The 12,240-nt window shown below is 40.8% G+C and overlaps 1 protein-coding gene across 2 annotated transcripts in view; it reads left to right on the top strand.

Annotated features, from left to right (window-relative positions):
• The window catches only part of steap3 (STEAP family member 3, metalloreductase), a 40,213-nt gene that overhangs the window by 15,925 nt on the left and 12,048 nt on the right, over window positions 1-12,240 (top strand). For both annotated transcript variants that reach the window (XM_043693995.2, XM_087989187.1), the window contains exon 2: window positions 9,326-9,808. In XM_043693995.2, the coding sequence (XP_043549930.1) occupies window positions 9,326-9,808 (483 nt within the window). The remainder of the gene's footprint in view (window positions 1-9,325; window positions 9,809-12,240) is intronic.

Below are 12,240 nucleotides of genomic sequence, written 5' to 3'. Positions count from 1 at the left end.
ATGCCGTTAGGAACTAAATTCAAATGTTCACCCTTTCTGGAAAACTAAACCGCTGAGTTTCAAAACAAATATATCATCTGCAATTGTCAAAAAATTTCTGAACCACAACACAATTCAAAATCCATAAGTCCAGAAAAGCAACTACCTAATGGTTTTTTGATTCTGGCACTGGGAGAAATGATAGAACAATGAAATAAAACAAAGAACTGCAGATGCTAGAGATCTGAAACAAAAAGAAAAATTGATGGAGAACCTCAACAGATTTGAAAACGTCTGTGGGGACGAAACAGAATTTATGTTTCCAGTTCAATAACTCTTCATGATTAAACAATGGTACAACGTAGTGTACATTATGCAAGATATTACTTTGCTTGTAGCATTACTAGTTAGCCCTCCTCCCAAAGACCTGATTGGCATTAACTTCAATGTCCAGTGTTGTACAATGTGAAAGATAGGATGTAAAGACATCTTAATCCTACCTATGAGCCAAAAGGCCCGTGTTTGGATTTGGCTTCACCTGCTCCAGATGTATCACAACATGAACGCTAATTAAAAATATCCACCTATAAAGACACATTCTAGGAAGCTTTTCTATTTAGCATCACGTTACTGTGCAAGCATTTGGCTTTTTAAGATTTGGTGATATGAAATGGGCGGCATGGTGGCTCAGTAGTTAGCACTGCTGCAAGAACAGATGATAAAAAGCCTAGTCCTAAAGGTACGTTTTAGGGAACATCTTGAAGGAAGAAAGTGGGGTGGAGATTTGGAGAAGTTTGCAGAGGGAATGCCCAAGCTTTGCATCAAGGCAACTTCGTCAACAGCCACCCAAAAGTGAAATATTAAAAAGGTCGGGGTGCTTGAGACCAAAATTAGATGGGTGTAGAGATCATCATATGCAGTTGAATTGAAGTAAGGTTTATTTTACCTGTCGTGACACCCGTATCCAGCATTTTTTAAAATTTAAAATTATAATATTTATCTGTATTATCATTAAATATAAAATGTAATTTTTAAAAAGTTGCATCTTTTTTGGATTCAAAGCCTCAATCTCTACAAATTTACTTTGTTCTTTCAGAAAAAGCTAGTGGTCTGATCAAACATTGACCTGTGCTTCCATATTTTAAGTGGGAAAAAATGTTCAGCAGCATTAGCAGAAAAGTTAAAATTGCACATATATTTTGTCCTATGGCTTCTACTTCATTGACAAACTTCTTAAGGCACTTTATCAAAAGCCTTACATTATAGATCGTATCTCTGATTCTGAGCTTCAAGTCTGATCTGCACCAGAACTGTGTAATGACATTGAGAATGCAGGAAAAACTTAGCAGGTTTGGCAGCATCTGTGGACAGACAGACAGACAGAGTTGATGTTTCGAGTCCAGAAAAATCGTACTGTTTCTCTCCCCACAGATGCTATCTGACCTGCTGGGTTTCTCCAGTTTTCTGTGTTTCAGATTTCTAGCATTCACAGTATTTTGCCTTTATTTTTCCATAATAACATCTCCACAAAGATTGATCTAGACAATACCTATACCACTACATCAGCAGCATTAGTCATATCAAGCCTATATGTTGCATCATCAAAAAACTGCCTCAAGTTGTTTATGCATGATTTGCATTCAACAAATCCGCAATGGCTCTCATTAATTAACCAACCCCTTTTCAAGTGGTTGTTACTTTATCTTGGAATATTGTTTTCTAAAAGCTTTCCACCATCATGATTTAATTAAGTGGCATGTATTTTTAAACTTATCAACTTGAAGTCCAGCTAGCATTTGTAGTGCCTGCTTTATCAATTTTTAACTTATCCCATATCTCAATCACTTTCACCTTCATTGTAACTTTGCATCTGACTTTGTTTAAAAACATGCTAAAGTACTCATTTTGTACCTCAGTCATGCACTCTGCCTCCAGGCATGAATTTGTTTTTAGTTGCGCATAGATGTTAAAGTTGCTGACAATGAAAATCAATTAATGTATTTGGGAGTCTGGGGAGTAAGAATAGGAAGGAACCAGTAAACAGGTGGTGAGGTATGTGGAAAAGAGAGGGACATTTAATTTGTTTGATTTTCCAATAAACTTTAAAACAGAAGAAAAATCTTGGTTACTGATCCGACGTTACCAGTTGCAGTTATTTCTGGAGAATGGAAACAAAAGTGAGGGTTATATGCATTGTGGAAGAATTATGCCCATTCTAGATTTGAAAATTTGACATCTGACAGTGCACTCTGCTGTACATACCACAGCTTATCAGTTTTGAAAGATTAATGTTGCAGCGCCAATCTGCAAATGTTACTTACCCATCAGGTTTTGGAAAGCTTCAGAATAATGAATGCTCTGTGACATCACTTTCCTCATGTATGCTGCTAATACCCAGCTGTACTCTCACCATCATTTCCTTCAACTCCTAAAGTGCCTCCATATTGTCAGATTGTCTGCCATCCAATGACTGGATGCTCAATGAATGGATATTTTCTCCAATTCAATTTTAGGAAGACACATCCTTATCTTTGATCTCCTGCCACAAACTCTGCTCCCTAGTAACCTAGATAGCTTCTCTCCTGACAAACTATCAGAAACAAATCACATGTTTTGGTGTCATAATTATATAGTCATAGAGATATACAGCTTGGAAACTGACCCTTCAGTCCAACTCGTCCATGCTGACCAGCTATCCTAAGCTAATCTAGCCACATTTGCCAGCACTTGGCCAATATGTCTCCAAACCATTCCCATTCATTTAACCATACCAGCCTCCACCACTTCCTGTGGCAGCTCATCCATACGCTCACCACCCTCTGAGTGAAAAGGTTGCTCCTTAGGTCCCTTTTAAAATTTTCCCCTCTCAGTCTAAACCTATGTCCTCTAGTTCTCAACTCCCCCACCCAAGGGAGAGACCTTGTCTATTTACCCTATCCATACCCCTCACTACTTTATAAACCTCTAAGGTTACCCCTCAGCCTCTGACACTCCAGGGAAAACAGCCCCAGCCTATTCAGCCTCTCCTTGCAGCTCAAATCCTCCAACCCTGACAATACCCTTGTAAGTCTTTTCTGAACCCTTGTAAGTTTCATAACATCCTCCTGATAGAAGGGAGACTAGAATTGCACATAGTATTCCAAAAGTGGCCTAACCAATGTCCTGTACAGTTGCAACATGACCCAACTTCTATACTCAATGATCTGTCCAATAAAGGAAAGCATACTAAACACCACCTTCACTATCCAATCTACCTGCAACTCAATTTCAAGGAACTATGAACCTGCACTCCTAGATCTCTTTGTTCAGCAACACTCCCAGGACCTTACTGTTAAGTGTATAAATCTTGCCCTGATTTGCCATTCCAAAGTGGAAAACCTCACATTTATCTGAATTAAACTCCATCAGATCTTGGTCCATCTGATCAAGATCCTGTTGTACTCTCTGGTAACCTTTGCTGTCCACCTCCAATTTTGGTGTCATCTGCAAACTTACTAACTGAACCTCCTATGTTCACATCCAAATCATTTCTATAAATTGAGGTAGGTTTCCAACCACAACTTCACAGATCACCATGATCACCTACTTTCATTTCTGTAATTTAACCCAAATCTAACTTTGAACTAATTTACGGCTGAAGCCTTATCCGTACATGTTACCTCCAGATTAGATTATTACAACACACTCCTGGCCGTCATCTCATCTTCCATCCTCCATAAACTAGAGCAGAATGAAAACTTCACAGTTGTTATCCAAACATGTCCCAACTCTCATTCACTCCTCACACCTGCAGGGTCAGGTGAATTGGCCATACTAAATTGCCCGTAGTGTTAGGTAAGGGGTAAATGTAGGGGTATGGGTGGGTTGTGCAGTGACTGCATTGTTTCTCAGTTCATCAGTGCTTCAGTTTTAAAACACTTATCCTTGTTTTCACATCCCTCTGTAGCTTTGCCCCTCCCTTTCTAAGAGACAGTTTATACTATCTCTCAGAATATTTTTTCATGTCCTCTCTTTAATTTCTTTTTATTAAACCTGATTGCTGTACCTTCTACACTACTGTAGGCTATCTGCAGGGTTGAGTTTCTTGTGACTATCATCAGCTTTCGTTTTCTGTTTAATCTTCCCATGTATTTTTCTAGACAAACATGGAGGTCTAGATTAGATTAGATTATATTAGATTACAGTGTGGAAACAGGCCCTTCGGCCCAACAAGTCCACACCGACCCGCCAAAGCGAAACCCACCCATACCCCTACATTTACCCCTTACCTAACACTACGGGCAATTTAGTATGGCCAATTCACCTGACCCTGCACATCTTTGGACCGTGGGAGGAAACCGGAGCACCCGGAGGAAACCCACGCAGACACGGGGAGAATGTGCAAACTCCACACAGTCAGTCGCCTGAGGCGGGAATTGAACCCGGGTCTCTGGCGCTGTGAGGCAGCAGTGCTAACCACTGTGCCACCGTGCCGCCCACAAGATTTGGCAGCATTATATGTTTGGAGGGCACATGTCTGTTTTGAGTCCTAAGCATCTCAATTTTCTAGTGCCTCCCATTGCTTTACCACTGATTTATCCTTTTAGTAGTCCTGTCCTCAGCCAAATCACTTGTTAGTTCTGGAAAATTAGCCTGCAAATCAAACTTCTGCCACACCCTCCCCCTTGTTTAAAAAGAATTACTGCTGATTTTATCTCTATCCTTTTCCATAATTTTACTAAATCTAACCAACTCGTGGTCACTATCCCTGATATCTTCACCCATTTGCTACGTAACCCACTTGCCTATGTAACTATAAAACTTTTCTTACTGATTTTTGATGACCCTGGTAAGTTTCCTTTCATAATCCCTTTTAGTAAGCCATATAAGTTGCTTTGTGGCCCTCTGCTGGTTTTTGTATTTTTTCCCAGTCAGCTGGATCTGTGCTATTCTTCACATTTTTATAAGCTCTTCCTTTCAGTTTTATGCTGTCTCTGACCTCTTTAATTGCTCATCATTGTTTTTAACGTCTGTGAAGTGGTGCTTTTCCCTTTCGGCTAAAGACTGGATTTGTATTGTGCTTAAATGTTTCATTAAACATCCTCCACTGTTCTTCAGTTGTTGTACCCATGAGCAGATTTTCTCAATTTACTGTGGACAGTCTCTGTCCCATCTTGTTAAAGTTGGCCATAGGTAAATCTAAACCTAAAGTAGCCAATTCGTGCATCACTTTCAAATGCTACTCTTGTACTCTATACCCTTATATTAATAAAAGCCAAGTGCACTGTTTTATTAACTGCTGTCTCCCCCTGTCTTGACACCTGTATACACACACACTCCGGTCCATCTCCTCTTGCATCCACTTTTGAATCATACCCCCAATATTATATCGTTTTCAATGTTCTTTGACCAAAGTGCATCACACTCACTTCTCTGCATTGAACCTCACAGCCAGCTATTCAGCCACTTAACCAACATGTCAGTGGTCTTTTGGAGTTCCACACTGTCCTCCTCATAGTTTTTTTTTCAAGTTTGATGTCATCTGCACACTTGGAAATTGTCCCCTGCCCACGAAGAATCAGATTATTAATATACATCAGAAAAAGCAAGGGTTCAATCCCTTGGGAACTTCACTATAAACCATTCTCCAGCCCAAAAGAATTGTCATAGAGTCATTGAGATGTACAGCACAGAAACAGACCCTTTGGTCCTACTCGTCCATGCCGACGAGATATCCCAACCCAGTCTAGCCAGCACTCCGCCCATTTCCCTCCAAACCCTTCCTATTCATATACTCATTCAGATGCCTTTTAAATGTTGCAATTGTACTAGCCTCCACCACTTCCTCTGGCAGCCCATTCCACACATGCACCACCCTCAGCATGAAAGTGTTGCCCTTAGGTCTCTTTTATATCCTTCCCATCTCCCCCTAAACCTATGCCCTCTAGTTCTGGACTCCCCCACCCCAGGGAAGAGACTTTGTCTATTTATTGTATCCATGCCCCTTATGGTTTTATAAACCTTTATAAGATCCCCCCTCAGCCTCTGACACTCCAGGGAAAACAGCTCCAGCCTATTCAACCTCTCCCTGTAGCTCAAATTCTCCAATCCTGGCAACATCCTTGTAAATCTTTTCTGAACCCTTTCAAGTTTCACAACATCTTTCTGATAGAAAGGACACCAGAATTGCATGCAATATTCCAAAAGTGGCCTAACCAATGTCCTGTACAGCCGCTACATGACCTCCCAAATCCTATACTCAATACTCTGACCAATAGAGGAAAGCATACCAAACGCCTTCTTCACCATACTATCTACCTGAACTCTGCTTTAAAGAAGCTATGAACCTGTACTCCAAAGTCTCTTTGTTCAGCAACACACCTTTGGCCCTTACTATCAAGTGTATAAGTTCTGCCATGATTTGCTTTCCCAAAATGCAGCACCACGCATTTATCTAAATTAAACTCCATCTACCACGTCTTAGCCCATTGGCCCATCTGATTAAGATCCTGTTGTAATCCGAGGTAAACTTCTCTTTCCACTACACCTCCAATTTTGGTGTCATCTACAAACTTACTCTACCTCTTAAGCTCACCTCCAAATCATTTATATGAATGACGAAAAGTCGTGGCACTGATCCTTGTGGCACTCCACTGGTCACAGGCCTCCAGTCTGAAAAGCAACTCTCTGTCTTCTACCTTTGAGCAGTTCTGTATCCAAATGGTTAGTTCTCCCTGTATTCCATGAGATCTAATCTTGCTAACCAGTCTCCCATGGGGAACCTTGTTGACTACCTTACTGAAGTCTGTATAGATCACGTCTACCGCTCTGCCCTCATCAATTCTCTTGGTTACTACTTCAAGAAACTCAATCAAGTTTGTGAGACATGATTTCCCATGCACAAAGCCATGTTGACTCTCCCTAATCAATCCTTGCCTTTCCAAATACATGTACATCCTGTCCCTCAACATTCCCTCCAACAACTTGCTCACCACCAACGTCAGGCTCACTGGTCTATAGTTCCCTGGCTTTTCCTTACCACCTTTCTTAAATATTGTTACCACATTAGCCAAACTCCAGTCTTCTCTGACCTCACCTCTGATTATTGATGATACAAATACCTCAACAAGAGGCCCTAGCTTCCCACAGAGTTGTAGGGTACACCTGATCAAGTCCTGTGGATTTATTCGCTGTTATGTGTTTCAAGACATCCAGCACATCCTCCTCTGTTATAAGGACATTTTTCAAAATGTTACCATATATTTCCCTACAATCTATATCTTCCATGTCCTTTACCACTGATGCAAGATACTCTTTTAGTATCTTCCCCATCTCCTTGTTGGATGTGGGAGATTAGGTAGCGTTTGTGTTACAGAGGATTAGATCTGCAATAAATACTGTTGGTTGTGAATCCTATCAGATCGAATGGATCGTTTGGAGTGCTCCCAGTTGGAGGCAATGAGGAATTTACAAGAACAAGGGGGTGTGATGGATGGCAATTATTGGAAGGGAGAAAAGTCGCAGATACAGTCACATAGATGGGTTAACTCCAGAAAAGGTAAGATGTAGGCAGGTAGTGCAGCAGTCTTCTGTGGCTATCCCCATTTCAAACAAGTATGCTGTTTTAGAAAATGTAGGAGGTGATGGATTCTCAGGAGAATGTAGCATGAACAGCCAAGTTTCTGGTATTGAGACTAGCTTTAATGCAATGAGGGGTACTTTGGCTTCCAAGAGATTGATTGTATTTAGGGGACTCTCCAGTCCGAGGCACAGACAGACGTTTCTGTGGCCAGCAGCAACAAATCAGAATGGTGCGTTGCCTCCCTGGTGCCAGGATCAAGGATGTCTCAGAGAGGGTGCAGAATGTTCTCAAGGGGGAAGAGGGCCCTACAGGATGTCACTTTACTCTTTGGAACAAACGCCATAGGAAGGGAAAAGGTTGAGATTCTGAAGGGAGCATATAGAGAGTTAGGCAGGAATTTAAAAAGGAGGTCATCGAGAGTAGTAATATCTAGATTACTTCCAGTGCTACGAGCTAGTGCGGGTAGGAATAGGAGGATAGAGGAATGAATGCATGGCTGAGGAGCCGATGTATGGGAGGAGGATTCACATTTTTGTATCACTGGAATCTCTTTTGGGGTAGAAGTGACCTGTACAAAAAGATTATCCATTGACCATTACTCTGTTTTCCATCACTTATCCAATTTTATATTCACATTATCAGTGTCACTTTGATACCGTGATCTACAACTTGCCTCACAGGTCTGTTGTGAAGCAGTCTATCAAATGCCTTCTGGAAACCCATGTATACCATATTAAAGGAAGTGTTGCCTTCTCCATCCTTTCTGTTACAAGAGGCTGAGAGTTGACCTTAAAGAGGTTTATAAAATGAGGGACATGGACCGGGTGAATGGACAATGTCTTTTCTCTGGGTTGGGGCATCCAGAACAAGAGGGCATAGGTTTGGGTGAGAGGGGAAAGATATAAAAGGGTTCTAAGGGGCACCTTTTCAGGCAGAGGGTGGTGCATGTATGAAATGAGCTGCCAGAGGAAGTGGTGGAGACTGGTACAATTACAACATTTCAAAGACATCTAGAACGGGAATATGAATAGGCAGGATTTAGAGTGTAATGGCCATATGTTGACACATGGGACTAGATTAATTTAGGATATGTGGCTGTCATCCATGAGTTGGACCAAAGGGTCTGTGTCCTTGCTGAACATCTCTGTGACTCTAAATTAGTTAAACATAGTTTCCACTTCAGAAATCCATGCTGACTCTTCTCACCTGTTTTCTGTGTGACTGAGTTTACCATGAATAATCGTTTCTAAAAGTCTCTTCACCACCAAATTTAAACAAACTGGTCTAAAATTGCTGGGATTAACCTGAAACCTTTTGTTTTGAACAAGGCTGTAATGTCCAGGGAAGACTGAAGTATTATGGCCATTGTCTGTGTAATTTTGTCCCCACTTCCTTCAAAATCCTTGCATCTATCTTATCTGGTCTCGATGTCTTGTTAACTTTAAATGACAACAATCTATCCAAGACCACTTCATTTTTGATCCTTCCCCTGACACTTCTTCCTCTGTGACGATGGCCTGGGCAGCAGCATCCTCTTGTGTAAACATACATGTGAAGTATTCATTTAATGCCTCAGCCATTCCCCCTGCCTCCATCTGTAAATCCCCTTTTTGGTTTCTGGTCTTGTTTGTCGTTGCTAATTTGTTGGTCTGAGTTAAGCTGACTGAACTTTGTAACCAACAGAAGATGTTATGAATGTGCCCATCATAAGGTAATGGGAGTTAATTTTGCTTTACAGCAATGGTGGATTGTCCATAGAAAATAATAATTCTCCCTCTCTTTCAGATGCAAAAAATGGCTAAAAAAGAAATGATTAAACCACTTTTGGGAAACGAGAGTGAAATTCATCATTGTGACCTCCAGAAAATTGATGTTGGCATTCTGGGAACTGGAGACTTTGCTCGCTCATTGGCTGCACGACTGGCATGTTCTGGTTACGGTGTAATTGTAGGAAGCCGACATCCTAAACGCACTGCAGCTTTGTTTCCAACTGTGAATGAAGTTACCAGTCAACGGGAAGCCATCGGCAAGGTCAACATCATCTTTGTAGCAGTGAACCATGAACATTACAGCACATTGAGTGATCTTAAAGATGTACTGACTGGGAAGATTTTGGTGGATGTCAGTAACAATATGGAAATAAATGTGTATGAGGAATCAAATGCTGAACACCTTGCCTCTTTGTTCCCAGAATGCACAATTGTGAAAGCATTTAATGTCATCTCAGCCTGGGCTTTACAATTTGGAGCAAGAGATGGGAATAAACAGGTAGGTATCACAGAAATAAATGGTGCAAAGCAATTCCTTGCTTTGTCAATGCTATATGATTTCTGCAGAGGAAATATCATCGTACAACTTATTTCTAAGTAATTTACAAACATACAAAATAGGAGTAGAGCATTTATCCCCTCTAGCCTGCTTCAGAACTCAAAGATCATGGCTCATCTGTTTGTGTTTTTAAATTCCATCTCCCCCATTATTTTTAAAGTCCTGTACTAATGAAAATCTATGTACCGCTGTCTTAAAAATATTCAGTGACCCTGATTCCACCATCTACTGAGGCAGAGACTTCTAAAGTCATATAAATTCTCCTCTCATCTCTATCCTGAAATGGCAATTACAGACTTTGAAATAATGCCACCAAGTTGTGGAATCACTCATAAGAGGAAACAGCCTTTCTACACCCGCCTTGCTGAGACCATTCTCTTCATCAAGTCACCCCTCACTTCTCTAAATTCAAGTGGAACTAAGCCCAGTCTGTTCAATTTTTACTCAAAAGAACCTGCTGATTTTTGGGTATCAATCTGGTAAACCTCCCATGAAACACCCTCAGTGCATTTGTTAAATTTCCTTCATTAAATAAGGAGACCAAAACATAGTTCTCAAGATGTGGTCTCACCAGTGTGCTTAACAAGTGAAGCATTGCAACTTTGCTACTTTTCTCCGTTCCTCTTGAATAAGTTATAACATACCATTAACTGCTCTGATTATGTGCTGTGCTAGGATATCTAAATCCCTCTGCACTTCGGAATTCCACGCTTGTCCTTTTGAGTAAGACTCTGCTTTTTAACTCTTCCTGCTAAAATGAAGACCACCACATTTTCCAACATTATACTCCAAAGCCAGTTTATTTTACTCACCCAATCAAACTGTCTATCTGACTACAATTTCCCTTTGTCGCCTTCACTAAATACTTACCACCTATCATAATGAAGACTGTGACCTTAGCCACCATACCTTCTCTCCCTCCTCTTAATCGTTAACAGAAATCGTAAAAGGTTGAGGCCCCAGCACAGAACCCTGTAGGACTTAATTTGTCAAACATCCTGCCACTCAAAGACCCATTTGTGCATTATCTCTGTTTGTGCTAATCATCTCTTTCCACGCTAATATGTTATTCTCCCACTATGAGTTTTTGTTTTCCAATAATCTTTAATGTGGCACGTTGTCAAATACCTTCTGGAAATCTTGGCATGTCTGCAGGTTCTGTCTATCCACACGCATCTTAATCCTTCAAATAGCTCCAATAAAATAGTTAAGCATGATTTTCCTATTACTCTTTCCCAATTACATGGAGTTTTTCCAAGTGCTGTAATGTCTTCGATGATCAATTCTAACATTTTGCCCACAACAGACACAAGCTAACTGGCTATATTTTCCTGTTTCCTGCCTCCCTCCCTTCTTGAATAGGGAGGGTATATTTCCATCCAGTCTGATGGAACCTTTTCTGAATCTGGTACATTTTGCAAAGTTAACACAAAAGTCTCGACTGCCTCATCAGCGACATGTTTTTAGACCATGGACTGGAATCTATCTGCACCTGAAGACTTGTCAACCTGCAGCTTCGTCCAGTTTTGAATACCACTTCTCTTGTGATTATAATGTTTCTAAGTTCCTCTCTCCCTGCCATCTCCTGATTTACAACTATACCTGGAATGCTTTCGTACACACTGTAGTGAAGTCAAAAGCAAAGTATTTGTTCATTTCATCCATCATTTGTTATTGAATATTAACTCATTTTTGCTCTGTAACAAACCAATACTCACTTACTCTTTTTTTCCTTTTCAAATAACTGAAGAAACTTTTGCCTGTTTTTAGATTGCCAGCTGGCTTCCGCTCATTCTAATTTATTTCTCCCGATCATCCGATCACTCTGTCATTCTTAGTATTCTGACCACACATCTAATCTGCCACTCATCTTTGTGTGGTTATGTGCTTTTCTTCGAACTTGATACTTGCCTTAATTTCTTTAGTCAATGACAGATGGTAGGTCCTCAAACAAGAGTGTTCTTTATAATGGGAATATAATTATTGAGTATCCTGAAATATCCCCTTAAATATTTGCCATTATGTCTGTTTTAAAAAATTCTCAAGGTCAGGTTCGTAGGAGAGTAGTCTGACACAGAACAAACGACCAAGAGGCGAGTCTGCTAGAATATGAGCATTTTATTCCCCGCAGCGTCGCCACAACCAGGTCTCATACTTACAACGGGTCTGGCTTATACTCACTCTACATGTTACCGGAACTGGGAGCCGTCAGTTCTCGTAGAGCGGTTGCCAACAACCCACGCTCGGCGGTTAAACGTAACCCCGGAGCAGACTCACCGAACTGGAGACTTTTCCAGCTGATATACTCTTTTCCAGATATAAACATTCATGTGAACAGCAGAGCAAGGCTAAAAAACACATTCCATTCTGGT

Source organism: Chiloscyllium plagiosum, unplaced genomic scaffold, assembly GCF_037043375.1.
Source record: "Chiloscyllium plagiosum isolate Xiang-an unplaced genomic scaffold, Cpla_swu_hap1 HiC_scaffold_7, whole genome shotgun sequence".
NCBI lineage: Eukaryota > Metazoa > Chordata > Chondrichthyes > Orectolobiformes > Hemiscylliidae > Chiloscyllium > Chiloscyllium plagiosum.
This window is presented reverse-complemented; position numbering and strand designations above follow the sequence as displayed.